The 16,585-nt window shown below is 43.2% G+C and overlaps 1 protein-coding gene across 1 annotated transcript in view; it reads left to right on the top strand.

The window, feature by feature from the left end:
* The window catches only part of LOC130293587 (apoptosis regulator BAX-like), a 17,317-nt gene extending 1,991 nt beyond the window's left edge, over nt 1-15,326 (top strand). The window contains 6 exon segments of the mRNA XM_056542439.1: nt 5,326-5,374; nt 5,476-5,504; nt 5,507-5,636; nt 8,972-9,107; nt 12,337-12,441; nt 14,106-15,326. Coding sequence (XP_056398414.1) covers nt 5,326-5,374; nt 5,476-5,504; nt 5,507-5,636; nt 8,972-9,107; nt 12,337-12,441; nt 14,106-14,207 — 551 coding nt within the window. The 3' untranslated portion in view covers nt 14,208-15,326.
* Nucleotides 15,327-16,585: the final 1,259 nt, after the last annotated feature.

Here is a 16,585-nt window from a genome sequence, read left to right as displayed (position 1 = left end):
GGGGGGGGGATTGGACACGCACGTTGCCAGGGGTGGGGATGACACGCACGGTTTGCCAGGGGGGAGGGATTGGACACGCACGTTGCCCAGGGGGGGGGGGATTGGACACGCACGTTGGCGGGGGGGGGGGATTGGACACGCACGTTGCACAGGGGGGGGGGATTGGACACGCACGTTGCCCGGGGGGGGGGGATTGGACACGCACGTTGCGAGAGCCGGGGTGGGGGGGGGATTGGACACGCACGTTGCGAGAGCGGGGGGGGGGGGGGATTGGACACGCACGTTGCGAGAGCGGGGGGGGGGGGGGGATTGGACACGCACGTTGCGAGAGCCGGGGGGGGGGGGGGATTGGACACGCACGTTGCGAGAGCCGGGGTGGGGGGGGGATTGGACACGCACGTTGCGAGAGCCGGGTGGGGGGGGGATTGGACACGCACGTTGCGAGAGCCGGGTTGGGGGGGGATTGGACACGCACGTTGCGAGAGCCGGGGTGGGGGGGGGGATTGGACACGCACGTTGCGAGAGCCGGGGTGGGGGGGGGATTGGACACGCACGTTGCGAGAGCCGGGGTGGGGGGGGATTGGACACGCACGTTGCGAGAGCCGGGGTGGGGGGGATTGGACACGCACGTTGCGAGAGCCGGGGTGGGGGGGGGGATTGGACACGCACGTTGCGAGAGCCGGGGTGGGGGGGGGGATTGGACACGCACGTTGCGAGAGCCGGGGTGGGGGGGGGGATTGGACACGCACGTTGCGAGAGCCGGGTGGGGGGGGGGATTGGACACGCACGTTGCGAGAGCCGGGGTGGGGGGGGGATTGGACACGCACGTTGCGAGAGCCGGGGTGGGGGGGGGGGGTTGGACACGCACGTTGCGAGAGCCGGGGTGGGGGGGGGGGATTGGACACGCACGTTGCGAGAGCCGGGGTGGGGGGGGGGGGGTTGGACACGCACGTTGCGAGAGCCGGGGTGGGGGGGGGATTGGACACGCACGTTGCGAGAGCCGGGGTCGGGGTGGGGATTGGACACGCACGTTGCGGGAGCCGGGTGGGGATTGGACACGCACGTTGCGGGAGCCGGGGTGGGATTGGACACGCACGTTGCTGGAGCCGGGGTGGGGGTGGGGATTGGACACGCACGTTGCGGAGCCGGGGTGGGGGTGGGGATTGGACACGCACGTTGCGGGAGCCGGGGTGGGGGTGGGGATTGGACACGCACGTTGCGGGAGCCGGGGTGGGGGTGGGGATTGGACACGCACGTTGCGGGAGCCGGGGTGGGGTGGGGATTGGACACGCACGTTGCGGGAGCCGGGGTGGGGGTGGGGATTGACACGCATGTTGCAGGCTCTACTCGAACATATAGTTCTGCATTAGCCTCATTCTGGGACCACTTTTCTGTCGGACAAAGGTTTCGACCACATAACACCCACTGAACGGAAAGGTTGGCCAGTTGCCCATAGCAACCAACCAGCTTGCTGCTTTCATTTTTGAAAAGCCTGTGAAAATGAAAGAAGCGATCTGGTTGCTATGGGCAACTGACCAACTTGTCCTCTGCACAGGTTTTGATAAATCTCCCCCTTTGGCTCCTCCCCCTTTGGCTCCTCCTCCTTTGTGTGGTTCACGGTGAGGTCTATATAATGTAAAAGTACAACCTCCCCTTGCAGCCAAGTTAGCATCCTTCTTCTACTTGATATTTCTGTAACTTGATCTCGGTGTTGTTGTAGATATCTCCGCTGGAGGAGGGTCAGCCGTCAGGACCAGGTAAAGGAGCAGTCTGTGGTCTTGGAGACAACGTCTCTACGTCAACATACAGAAATGGGAAGGTGACTCACACAGGAAAGTCAGCCGAGCAACCACCATCTGCCTTTTGTTTTGTTGGTTCTTGTCCTTGGTTAGTAGTGGAGAAAAATAGTCTGATCGCATCTTGAGCAGTTGTGTAAAATTCTCCCCCCCCCCCCCCATATATTTATTTATACTTATTAATCTGTGATATAGGGACTCGGCTCATTCTGTCATTCCCATAGACATAAGTGGAGAGCTATGTGCTGGCATGGCCACCTTTCGACTGATACAATAGGTGGCCAGACTGACACTTCCTGTAGTGGTCTAACCTCTTGAACCCCTCCTAAGAGGCCTTTGTGGCATATCCTGTGGATAGGTCTTAAGAACTGGTTAAAGGGGTACTCGCTGCTCAGCGTTTGGAACAAACTGTTCCGAATGCTGGAGCCGACGCCATGATGTCACACCCCGCCCCCTCAATGCAAGTCTATGGGAGGGGGCGTGACGCTGTCACGCCCCCTCCCATAGACTTGCATTGAGGGGGGTGGGGTGTGATGTCATGAGGGGGCAGCGCTATGGCGTCACAAGCTCCCGGCTCCAGCATTCGGGACAGTTTGTTCAACGCTGAGCAGTGGAGTGCCCCTTTAAGCCAATCTACAATAAGATTGGCCAAACCTAAATCTAACGAATTAGCCATTGATGCATTTAGTCTTGTAAGTCATTCTTGCTCTCTGTGTTCCTATTACCCGTAGAAGACATGGACATTTGGACACAGTCTAGAGCAGGTATAGGCAGATGTTTTGGACTAAATCTCCCATGATGCTTTTGTAGCATTTTGGCTGTAAGAGCATCATGGGAGATGTAGTCCAAAACATCTGCAGTGCCGACGGTTGCCTATGCCTGCTCTAGAATCTTGTTCTAGACTACGTTGGGAAATCGGAACACTTGGAAGAACAACTTTTACTAGACTATGGTTAAGCCTACACAGCAAAAAGTAAATCACTATCTGTAGTCATGGTGCAATATCATTTGACCGTAACGCAACAGTCGCATAAAATCTAAGTTTGACTGACCTTTTGGTCACACACAGCAATTGATCTAAAGTAACATGCGACTGCAACTTGCAACATTGCTTTTTTTATTTTATTTTTATTCTGCTAAATCGCAACTGTAATTTGTTTGCGCAGCATTCTCCCAGTTAATATGATGTAAAAAAAAAAATTGTACCTGCATCTCTACAGCAGACGTGCCGCATGCTAGGTATGTCTGCTAGTTATCTCCCAGTATTCAGGACACTTCACTCCATGAAGGAGCCTGTGATCTGTCTAATGGAATCAGCCTTGTTGGGTTGGCAAGTGCTTTGTTTACTGTTGCTTGAGCCATACATGTGCATTGGAAGGTTACTGCCTAGGAGGAAGAGGTTGGTGGAAATGAATTGCTGCGTGTGCAGATACATGTTCAGAAGATTATGGCTTGGGGAAAGGTCTCTGCTGGGGTGTATATGAGATGCCTAAAGACTGCTTGGAGGTGGGAGTATGAGATGCATTAAAGTCATTACTGCTGGGATCTGACTGAGATGTTAGCCCTAAAAATAATTACTAATAGAGGGGTTGAGATGTGGGTGCTGAATATGATTACTACAGGAGGGGATGAGCGGTAAGTGCTGAATGTGATTTCTAGTTGAATGAATTTGCAGTAAGTTTGGCTAAATCAGAACCTGGCAATACTGACATTGATATCTTTGGTCTGCAAAAATTTCGTCCTGTCTTCAAAGTGGTCCAAACGCTTGGAAAAGTCCAGGATGACAATCTTGGGTCTCCTCGGTCTGCATCCATAATTTCCAGGCACCCAAGCACTTGGAAATTGAACACATTTATACAGAGTAAAGAATTCAATGGCCGAACCTTCGGGATAGACCGAATTTAATGTAGATTCGCTTAGCACTAGTGATTACTTTTGGGGTGAGGGTGGGGTGGGCACCTAAGATGTGGGTGCTGAATGTGATAACTAATAGAGGGTAGAGAGGTGGGGGCTAAATGTGATTACTACTGAAGGGGATATGAGGTGGGTGCTAAATGTGATTACTGCTGAAGGGGATATGAGGTGGGTGCTAAATGTGATTACTGCTGAAGGGGATATGTCTACTTGTCCACGGGACTAAAACAGAGCAAAATCTATTGTCGCTCATGACGATCCACTTGTCCGGGCCAATTTTCGCTTTTATTCCCTTTTAGGTTTTTTCCTCCTAGCCGTATAATAGACATAACGAACTACTGTAATGATACCTTTTCATTTTTCAATAACATATTATCCGGCGGCAGCGATCCACCCTACTAGCCCACCAGGGAGCATTCACATGTCCCTTTAGACGCCGCTGTCAGTGGTGATCTAAAGGGTTAATAGCCAGCCGCGGCGATCACATGCTGGCTATTGGCGGCGGCCCCGGCTACTGAGGACTGCAGAGTATGGAGTGGGCAGGAGTCAGTAGCCCGCTCCATACAGACTGCTGAGAACAGCCGCGCTTGTCAGGTCCGGCCCTGCTTGCCCGAAGCCGGGCAAAGGGCCGGAAAAATTCACCTGACCGGCGCTCGGAACTGCATGTCTCGGGCGATGGAAATTCCACACCCCTGCGGATTACTACTGGTGGGGGATGTGTCTATCTGTCTGTATGTTTGTTTGTGTATGTATAAAATATATATATATATATATATATATATATATATATATATATATATATATGTGTATGTATGTGTATATATATATATATATATATATATATATATATATATATATGTATGTATATGTATATGTGTATATATATATGTATATGGAGAGAGAGAGAGAGATTTATTAATTATAATGTATGCATATTTTCAATGTAACTATAAAAAAAAAGTAAATGTCCCAAACTATGCCCCTAGCTCACCACTTTATACACTCCCTATATAACTGTAACTAAAGGGACACCTCTTAAAAAAAAAAAAAATGTTTTGCATCACTGTACTATTAATAAAAAAATAAATAAAAATTCGACTTATTAAATTTTTTGTTTGTTTACATTAACGACCAACCCCCCTCCCCCTCCTCACACCCCTATATGTATTACGGAAAAAATGGCACAAAATTTGTTTGAATGACACAAGATGCTTTATAGCTGCAAATCTGCATGTACTACAAATCTGAAAATGTCTGGTGAGGAACGGGGGTAGCACGCCCAATCTGGATGTGGTTATTTGTCCACTTCCTCCTTTTTATGATCTTTGGGCCTTGTGTACAATTACATGTAACTATTCGGTGCTCGTACCATATTTTGTGATTTATTTGTTTTGATTTTCAAGTGTGCGGGAAAAAAGTGTGGGTGTTTGTAATAAAAAATAATAATATATATATAATATATGTGTGTGTATATAATATATATGTGTGTGTATATATATATATATATATGTGTGTATATAATATGAATGAATATATGAATTTTATATTTTAAATATAATGTATAATTTTGGCATCAATTTTTTTAAATATTTTTTTCAATTTTCTTTTTTTGCAGGGGTATCAACAGAACAGATCATGCAGACTGGCAGTGTCCTACTGCACGGGTGAGTACTTATAAGTTAGAGGGTTCATATAGCGTTTGCCATGCGCAGCTCATGATTACATTTTGTCCTGTCTTTATGCGGAATGTCCTCTTCCTCGCCAGGTTCATAGTGGATCGTGTGCACCGCAGTTCACTCCGGATACTGCAGGAGTTCCAGAGCTGGGCGGAACGGAACAGCTGCAGGGGAATCCTTCCACAAAAAGACTTTGTGAATGCCTCCGAAAAATAGGAGACGAGTTGGACGGGAACATGGAGCTGCAAAGGTATGGACTTAACCCTTGCGGGTTTTTACTATAATCCAGTGTTTTCCAAACAGTGTGCCACCAGCTGTTGCGAAAGTACAACCCCCAGCGTGCCCGGACAGCCAAAGGCTGTCCGGGCACTCTGGGGGTTGTACTTTTGCAACAGCTGGAGGCACACTGTTTGGAAAACACTGCTATAATCTATACAAGTATGTTCTGTTTAGTCAGCACTGAAGCTAGAACAGTTCTAGTGGCCCCTATGGGTTTTATGCTGAATCTGTGGCACACACTTAAAGGGGTTCTCTGGTGAAAAACTTTATTTTTTTTTTTTTTTTAAATCAACTAGTGCCAGAAAGTTAAACAGATTTGTAAATTACTTCTATTAAAAAAATATTAATCCTTCCTGTACTTATTAGCTGCTGAATACTACAGAGAAATGATTTTCTTTTTTGAACACAGAGCTCTCTGCTGACATCACGAGCACAGTGCTCTCTGCTGACATCTCTGTCCATTTTAGGAAATGTCCAGAGCAGCATATGTTTGCTATGGGGATTTCCTCTTACCCTGGACAGTTCCTAAAATGGACAGAGATGTCAGCAGAGAGCACTGTGCTCGTGATGTCAGCAGAGAGCTCTGTGTTCCAAAAAGAAAAGAATTTCCTCTGTAGTATTCAGCAGTTAATAAGTACAGGAAGGATTAAGATTTTTTGATAGAGGTAATTTACAAATCTGTTTAACTTTCTGGCACCAGTTGATTTAAAAAAAAAATTTAAAAATTTCACCGGAGTACCCCTTTAATATACCTGTCTATGGTTCTTTGACATGCTGCAGTGTGTCAAAGAAATCCTAGTTTAAAAATGGTCACTGAGGCGTTCCCATACGACTTCTCCTCACCGTGACCATTTGATTGAGAAATCTTTTATACACAGCTATGGAGGGATCTCTCAATAAGATTGCAATTCAAGGAAAAGGGCTGTTCTGCAATACCAAAAAAAAATACCATACGAAGTTCATGGACGGAATCTGAGATAAAATAATTTGTAAAAATTTACCCTCGTGCCCCCTGTCCCACCTTTTTTATGCTGAACAGTCCATTTTATTATTTAGGGACTTGGCTATTAAATATGTCATTAAGAAATGCAAATGTGCAGGGTGTGACGGGTGATTGTGGTTTGTACTAGACCAATCATAGGCCAAGAATTTTTTCCAGACCATTTTTTGGAGTTTGGCGTGACATGATGTCCAATTTACATTTTTTCCCTTCCCTTCCCTTTTTTTTGTTTAGTTCCAATACACACAAAGGGAATAAATGTGTATAGCAAAACATGTGTTACTGCAATCATTTTCTGTGAGAAATGCTTCCTTTTCTTGAAAAAGTTCAGGGGTGCCAGTGTGTATGTATGTATGTATGTAATGTAATGTATGTGTAGTGTGTGTGTGTACACATACATACATACATACATACATACATACATACATACATAGACCCTGACTGATGTACACACACGTGTACACACACGTGTACACATACATACACATGCGCGCGCACATATACGCGCACGCACATACACGTGCGCGCACATACACGTGCGCGCACATACACACACACACATACACACACACATACACACACACATACACACACACATACACACACACACACATACATACACACACACATACACACACACACACACACACATACACACACACACACATACACACACACATACACACACACACACATACACACACACACACACACACACATACACACACACACATACACACACATACACACACACATACACACACACACACATACACACACACATACACACACACACACATACACACACACATACACACACACATACACACACACATACACACACACACACACACACACACACATACACACACACATACACACACACATACACACACACATACACACACACATACACACACACATACACACACACACACACACATACACACACACACACACACATACACACATACACATACACACACACACATACACATACACATACACACACACACATATACAGTGACCCCCTCGACTTATGATGGCCTCGACATATGATCATTTCAACATATGATGGCCTCTCAGAGCCCATCGTATGTTGAAGGCAGCCTCGACATATGATGCTGCTGTGTGTCGGGGGCCATCGTACAAACAGCTATCTGACAGCGCTGACAACTTCAGCAACTGACAGATAGTTGTTTAATGTGCCCCGTTCTGCCTCCTGTTACTCACATGCTGTCCTGCTAACTCATACAGGCTTCCACTGTGAGCTCCGTGTAAGCCCCGCCCCCCCAGTGCAGCCATAGCCAATAGCCTGCAGCATCTTGCTGCAGGCATCCAATGAGCTGCTGGCTGCCCTCCCCTTCCTTTCCTATAGAGCTGTAGTCGGCAGGATGGTAATGGAGGACATTCTGTCCCCCCTGAAGGTATTTAAAGAACTGTACAGTACTGTATGCGATGTCACATACAATACATATACACACTATACACCCCATACATCAATGTTTCCCTATCAGTGTGCCTCCAGCTGTTGCAAAACTATAACTCCCAGCATGCCCAGAAAGTCAATGGCTGTACATGCATGCTGGGAGTTGTAGTTGTGCAACAGCTGGAGGCACCCTGGTTTGTTAAACACTCCCCATACACTCCACATACAATGGTCATCCCAGAACCAATTAGCAGTTTCCCATAGAGATATGTATTCAACATACAATGGTTCCGAGGCCCCAGAACCAATTACCATTTTTACATAGACATATGTACTCGACATATGATGGTTTCAACATATGATGGTTCTCCTGGAACCCTCTAATATCATATGTTGAGGGACCACTGTACACACAGACCCTGACCAATGAATAAGGAGAGAAGCACCTTACCCACATATATGTATATAAAACGTGATTGTTTTCTGGTCGTCATAGTGGCTGTAACAATACACTGGTAACACCCACACATCTTTTAGCCGGTTCCGGTAGATAATGTTCCAGTGTTGACCAGTTTGCCCCCTCCTTGCATTGGGCCAGAATTCTCACACGACATTCCTGTGTTACCTACAGACGTGGATAAAATTGTTGGTACCCTTCTGTGCCTCGACTACGAATCTTTCTGGCAACACCATCTCCTGTGTCAGGGCACGTCCCCCATAATGTTGTCGCTTGAGTGGTATATTAGTGCTAGAGCGGTCATTCAGCCTTCCTCACATTCATTATGCTCCTTATAAATCTGTCGCTGTCTCCGATGTACTCTGCACGTCTTACTACCTGTATACTGTTTCTGACATACTTGTCTCTCCTTCCTGGTAGGATGATTGAACAGGTCCATGGCAACCCTCCTAAGGAAGTCTTCTTACAAGTAGCTACTGAAATGTTTGCAGATGGCAACTTCAACTGGGGACGTGTGGTAGCCCTCTTTTATTTTGCCTGCAAGCTGGTTCTTAAAGTAAGCTGATATGTTTTAAGATGCAAATGCTTAGAATAATGTGCTAGTTTATGGAGAAATATACTGCGTACATTGAAGTTCCCTGCTACACTATTTTATTAGCTGAAGGGAATCTGTCAGCTCTATATTATGTCTTTATTTATTTTATGAAATACAGTGATCCCTCAACATACGATGGTAATCCGTTGCAAATGGACCATCGTTTGTTGAAACCATCGTATGTTGAGGGATCCGTGCAATGTAAAGTATAGGAAAGTGGTCTTCAACCTGCGGACCTCCAGATGTTGCAAAACTACAACACCCAGCATGCCCGGACAGCCAACGGCTGTCCGGCCATGCTGGGACTTGTAGTTTTGCAACATCTGGAGGTCCGCAGGTTGAAGACCACTGGTATTGGAGGTTATACTCATGTGTTACCGCCTCCCCTGATGTCGCCTTCCATCACTGTCCCCGAGGTGTCCCCCGACGCTCCGGCAAAGCCTCTGCTTCCCCGGCATCCTCGCTCTCACGTCGCCGCCATCACGTCGCTACGCACGCCGCTCCTATTGGATGACGGGACGGCATGCGCAGTGATGTGATGACGACGATGGAGAGCGCCGACAATGCAAGGGATCCCCAAGAGGACGCTTCGGAGCCCCGAGGACAGGTAAGTGATTGTCAGCGGACCACACGGGGCACCGGAAACTGCTCTCCAGTGGCAGCTGAAGCAGTCTGCGCTGCCGAATAGCCGTTTATGCGATGGCCCCGACATACAAAAGCATTGTATGTTGATGCTGCCTTCAACATGCGATGGCCTCTGAGAGGCCATCGCATGTTGAAATGATCGTATGTCGGGGCCATCGTAGGTCGGGGGGTCACTGTAATGCCGAGTTGCAGACATGGACACATAGCTGATAGGGACATAAAACAAATGATACCTTTCTCCTAGCTGATAGCTTGGCCACCCGCGATCTCCTGTACGGGGCCCTGGCAGCCTGCGGGAAGGGGGCGTGTTGACCAGCGCATGAAGCGGCGGCCGACACGCCCCCTCAATACAACTCTATGGCAGAGCCGAAGCGCTGCCTTCCGCAATCTCCGGCTCTGCCATAGAGATGTATTGAGGGGGCGTGTCGGCTGCCGCTTCGTGTGGTGGTCGACACCCGCTATCTGGCCGGGGCCCCGTACAGAGAAATCGCAGTGAGCCCCAGCGGTCGGACCCCCCGCGATCTCAAACTTATCCTCTATCCTTAGGATAGGGGATATGTTTTTCACTACTGGACTACCCCTTTAATGCTAGTTTCCAGAAGTAAGACAAAATCAAACAAATATAAGTAGGGTATCTTTTTATTCGTATGGACCTACACAATAAAGAGGTGTCATTTTTAGCAAAAAATTTACTGCGTAGAAACACAAGCCCCAAAATTTACAAAATGGCGTTCTTCAATTTTGTGGCACAATGATTATTATAATTATTATAATTTTTTTAATATATATTTTTTTTTTTTCACCGTAGATTTTTTGGGTAAAATGACATTTTTGTGCCATTACAAAGTAGAATTGGTGGCACAAAAAATAAGCCATCATATGGATTTTTAGATGCAAAATTGAAAGGGTTATGATTTAAAAAAAAAAAAAAAAAAGGTAAGGAGGAAAAAACAAGTGAAAAAAAACAGAAAACCGCTCGGTCCATAAGGGGGTTAAAGCTTTGTTTGGGCGCCCTCTAGTGACTATATGAGGATGTTAAGATCAAAGTTCTCCTGTGACCATTGAAACTGTATTCGGGCGCCTTCTAGTGGTTAAAGAAGAATTGATATAGCTAAATGATCTTCTGGGTCCATTGCGGCTTTATCTTGGCGCCCTTTTAGTGTCAGCGCATATATAGGGACCATGGTCAAATTTGGCTTTTCCAAGCATTCTTCCATTCTAGGTTTCCCCTAATCTCAGAAAAATGGAGGCATATAAAACTGGGGTGAGTGCTGCTTCCGCAGTTGGAATGCGGGTAACCCCACTACTAGTGCAATAGGAAGATAAAACAAATTCTACATATACTGGTACGGTCTGCAGCTCTGAGCAGGATATAGTGAGAAGGGGCATAGAGTGGGTTCTGTTTCTCTGGACTCTACTCTTGGAACCACAGCAGAGAGCTGCGACGCGTTCCCTATGGAAAACCAGCCGCCTCTCTGCATTACGCAGGTTGTTTTACAAAACACTCACACTTCTGTTCCAGTGTATTCGGAAGAAATCTTAGTGTACAATAGATATAGATAACAACATTTTGTCGAGACCAGTATTTTATTCCATCTTAGCGTCTTTGGTGATATTAGTTTGTAAAGTGTATATTTGTATGGCAGTTTTTCCCAACTAGTGTGCCTCCAGCTGTTGCAAAACTACAACTTCCAGCATGCCCGGACAGCCGAAGGCTGTCCGGGCATGCTGGGGGTTGTAGTTTTGCAACAGCTGGAGGCACCTTGGTTTGGAAACACTGCCATATGCCATGAAAAGGAACAAATAACTTAAAGGGGTACTCCAGTGGTAAAAAAAAAATTTTTTTTAATCAACTGGTGCCAGAAAGTTTGTAAATTACTTTTATATAAAAAATCTTAATCCTTTCAGTACTTATCAGCTGCTATATGTTCCAGAGGAAGTTCTTTTTATTTTAGAATTTCCTTTGGTCTGACCACAGTGCTCTCTGCTGACACCTCTGTCCACGTCAGGATCTGTCCAGAGCAGGAGCAAACGTCTCCTGCTCTGGACAGTTCCTGAAATGGACAGAGGTGTCAGCAGAGAGCACTGTGGTCAGACTGGAAAGAAATTTAAACAGAAAAGAACTTCCTCTGTAGTATGCAGCAGCTAAGTACTGGAAGGATTAATATTTTTAAGTAGAAGTAATATACAAATCTGTTTTAACGTACTGGCACCAGTTGATTTAAAAAATTGTTTATTTTTTTTATTTTTTTTTGTCACTAGAGTACCCCTTTAAGTCCAACACTTCTGCATTGGTGAAACCGAACAAAATCTAGAACTATGCACTGAACCGATCTGTACGTTTCTTGCCTGAATGTATTCGATTTGTGGTCCTTCCAGGATGCCTCCACGTTCATGTCGAAAACCACACCGTATTAAAGTCCCTCACATCTTCAACAAATGTATGATGTAGGATACATGTAAAATGATCTATGAGGTGATATTATTCGCCTTTACAATTATCTGTTTTCTTTGTTGTTTTGAGCTGATTGTCTGTCTCCTGTAGGCACTGTATTCACATGTTCCACAAATGATCCGCACAATCATAGACTGGACTTTGGAGTACCTTAGAGACCATGTGGTCCAGTGGATACGGGATCAAGGAGGATGGGTGAGCTGAGTTTATTTTCAAATGAATGTGCCTTTGTAATAAGTACACGGAAAAGTTTTAGGGTTCACAAGACATTATAGATTTCAAGGCAGCAAGTATTAAAGGGTACCTTTCATCAAAAAAACTTTTGATATATTATAGATTAATGTATGCAGAATAACTTTCCAATAGCATGTTATTATAATAATATGCTTCTTTCTATTTAATTTTCCACTTTGAAAAAATGACCAATAGGGGTCTCCCTACCAGTCCTTTTTTTTATAGATTTCAGACTCATGCTGGAGTCCTAAATCTTAGACTGCAGCCGGGACACAGACAAACTCAGCACTGCTCCCTGCCAGGGAGTTTGTCTGTGTCCCGGCTGCAGTCTGAGATTTAGGACTCAAGCATGAGTCTGAAATCTATAAAAAAAAAAAAAAAAAAAAAGACTGGTAGGGAGACTCCTAGTGGTCATTTATTCAAAGTGGAAAATTAAATAGATAGAAGCATATTATTTTAATAACATGCTATTGGAAAGTTATTCTGCATACATTAATTTATAATATATCAAAAGTTTTTTTTTTGATGAAAGGTACCCTTTAAAGGGGTACTTCGGCCCCAAGACATCTTATCCCCTATCCAAAGGATAGGGGATAAAATGTCTGATCGTTGGTTTTTTTAATAGGATTCTGCTGCACACAGCAGAATTTCCACAATAGATAATTCCTCAGTCTAAATTTCGGTTTCGGTGTCCGCAGCAAAAAAGAACATGAATCTGTCTATGGAGACAGCCCATCTGAGTGGTCCTAGCACCGGCAGGACATGCAAATTAGTATATATTTTTTTTTTTTTTATTTTTTTTTTGAGTGGCCATTGTCATTCCACAAATGTTACGCCATGTGAACATAGCCTTATATGGTGTAAGACAATAGTGTGTCGAGAGCAGTTCTTGGTATGCTGGAGCTTCTTTGGAAATGTTGGTCACATCACAGTAGCTTAGCCTCACCCACATTCAGCTCTTCTGGTTGTTAAAACCGGGTGTAGCAGCTTGTAGTGTATTGTTAATGTAATAATAATGTGTGTGTGTGTGTGTGTATATGTATGTATGTGTATGTATATGTATGTATATATGTATATATGTGTATATATATATGTGTGTGTGTATATAATATATATTTTGTGTGTGTGTATATATAATATACACATGCATACACACATAAATGTATGTGTATATATGTGTATATATGGTGAAGTAGTACTGCATTGTTTTTGAATTATATTATATAATAATATTATTCAAAAACAATGCAGTACTACTTCACCATTAGATGCCCGGTGCCAGCGCCCCAACTCAAAGTTCATGTAATAGAGAACAATGGCGCAGCACTCCAAAAATGCAAAAAAAAAGTGTAAAATGTATTCCTTCATGTCAAAGTTTAAGCAACGTTTCAGCTCCCCAATGGAGCATTTTTTTCAAGCTTTTTTTCTTTCATTTTTCTATGAAAAAAGTCCATTGGGGAGCTGAAATGTCGCTTAAACTTTGACATGAAGGAATACATTTTACACTTTTTTTTTTGCAATTTTGGAGTGCTGCGCCATTGTTCTCTCGCTCTGTCCATCTATAATATATAATATTATTAAAATATATTTCCTGTAATCAATCATTTTTTTGCCTCTTTCCACAGGAGGGACTTCTGTCTTACTTTGGCACTCCTACCTGGCAAACCGTCGGGGTCTTCCTAGCTGGTGTTCTCACTGCCACTGTTGCCATCTGGAGATATTCTTAAGACTTCTTTTGCCTTCCTAAAGCTTTCTTAAGCTTGTATTTTACATCCGGAAGCACAAACTGAAACCCCGGTAAACTCCAGCATTGACCAGAGCTTAATAGCGAGAGCTTCCATCAGGGACTTCACCAACCACACTCCACGAGAACAGCTCTAGCGTGGCCACTGGCACCAGTTGCGGGATCATTTTTACTCCTTTTTTTTTTTTCCCCTTTTTTTTCTTTTTTTTTTTTTTATTACATTAAAACGTGCCTTTTTTTAATAGCTGAAATGGTTTTTAATACGCCTTGTTTCATTTAATACTTGAATTTGTGCCCTTACCTTTCCGCATCTTTTAAACATAGAAAAAAAGGTATCGTCAGAGGGGAAGGACAGTAGGTAATGAATGTGCGTCCATCCTGCTCCACGTCCCGGGTTTGCTGGATTAGTCTGGGTTTTTGCTGAGTTTGCACCTATAAAAGGATAAATTCCGTTATTTAAGAAAAGGGAAAATGGTTACCGCTTCAGCTATGTACAAAGCAGCATTGCATGTCGATATCCGTAAATGCAATATGTCGTGATTACATGGCTGTCTACAAATGTGAATCTAACTGGCCAAAGTCTCATAGATGTTGATACCAGGTTGTATGATGAAATGGCTTTTTTTCCCATGTATGTCCTGACAGCTATGTATTTTTAATAAACCACCATGTTGGAATCCATCAAGAAAGCATTTTACATTTGGCTTTAAAGAATTTTATTGAAAGTGTAGAATTTGTCTGCATGGCAGACACCACTAACCCCCATCATTCTGTTGCTAGAGCAGTGTTTCCCCAACCAGGGTGTCTCCAGCTGTTGCAAAACTACAACTTCCAGCATGCCTTGACTGTCTAGGGATTATGAGAGTTGTAGTTGTGCAACAGCACTGTGCTACATCAGATCCTGGGATTGTTGCGTGTTACAGAAAGATGAATTAAAAAGCATATTTATAGAAGACGCACTCTTCAATGCGGTCACTATAGAGTATCTCCATTAGAAGGCTGATCCTTGGCTATGTTGCAGTGCCACTATAGCAAGCACTAGCTGTTCATAGAGCCTTATATAGGGGATGTCCCCTATTGTAACGTCAATGCACTTGGCATAATAAGGCAACTTTACAGATACTGTGATTTAAATATATATTTGTATGAATATATATTTTTATATTAATATATATTTTTTTATATTAATATATTTTTTATATTAATATATATTTATATTTTTAGTATATATTAATATAAAATATATTAATATAAAAAACAAAATAAAAATATTTTTTTATATATTCTATATATTTTTATATGAATATATTTTTTATTTTATATTAATATAAAAAAATATATTAATGTAAAAAACGTAAAATAAAAAATATATTATAAAAATATATAGAATATATAAAAAAATATATTTTTTATTTTGTTTAGATAATATTTTTTTATTTTATATTAATATAAAATAAAAAAATATTAATATAAAAAACATCAAATAAAAAATATATTAATATAAAAATTATATAGAATATATTATATAATATATATACATATACACACACACATACAAGTTAATGCATTTATATGTCAACAGACCAAAAACACAAACCCTGTGTGTGCAACCACCGAAAGCTACAGATTTGCATTACAGGTGTATAGGAGGAAGAATTAAAGGGGGTTATCTAGGATAAAAAAAAATTTAAATAAAACAGGCGATTTCTTCCAAAAAAACAGCGCTGACCCTCGGGTTGTATATGGTACTTCTTAGTTCCATTAAAGGGGTTGTCCAAAATTAGAAAAAGGCTGCTGCTTTTGTAAAAAAAAAAAAAATAAACAAAAAAAACAGCACTACTCTTTTCCACAGGTCGGCAGTAATATTGCAGCTCTGCCCCATTCACTTAAGTGGAGCCGAGCTGCTAAACCAGATACAACCTATGGATGGGGGTGGCGCTGTTTTTGCAAGAAAGAAGCAGCATTTTTTTCTGATCCGGAAGGGAAGGCATTATAGATCCCTAGGATTGCTTCAGGTCGGGCTCATCAGGCCTACGGTCAGACATAGACTTGCAGCCAAAGTATCTATAAAAACCAATGCATATGTATTGCACCTGGTCTTATGATAAAAGTTGCAAAAATTCACCCGAAAAGGAAAGCAAAAATAAATTTAGGGGTAAACACGACTGCCTTAGCGTTTTTCTGCATTTTAATGGTTTTGGTAAGCACTGTAACGGTTTTTATTGCTTAAAGGGGTATTCCAGGCAAAAAATTTTTTTTATATATATATCAACTGGCTGCGGAAAGTTAAACAGATTTGTAAATTACTTCTATTAAAAAATCTTAATCCTTCCAATAGTTATTAGTAGAGATGAGCGAACT

This window comes from Hyla sarda, chromosome 10 (genome assembly GCF_029499605.1).
Source record: "Hyla sarda isolate aHylSar1 chromosome 10, aHylSar1.hap1, whole genome shotgun sequence".
Classification (NCBI taxonomy): Eukaryota; Metazoa; Chordata; class Amphibia; order Anura; family Hylidae; genus Hyla; species Hyla sarda.
The sequence above is the reverse complement of the archived record's forward strand: the minus strand, read 5'-3'. Positions and strand labels throughout refer to the sequence as shown.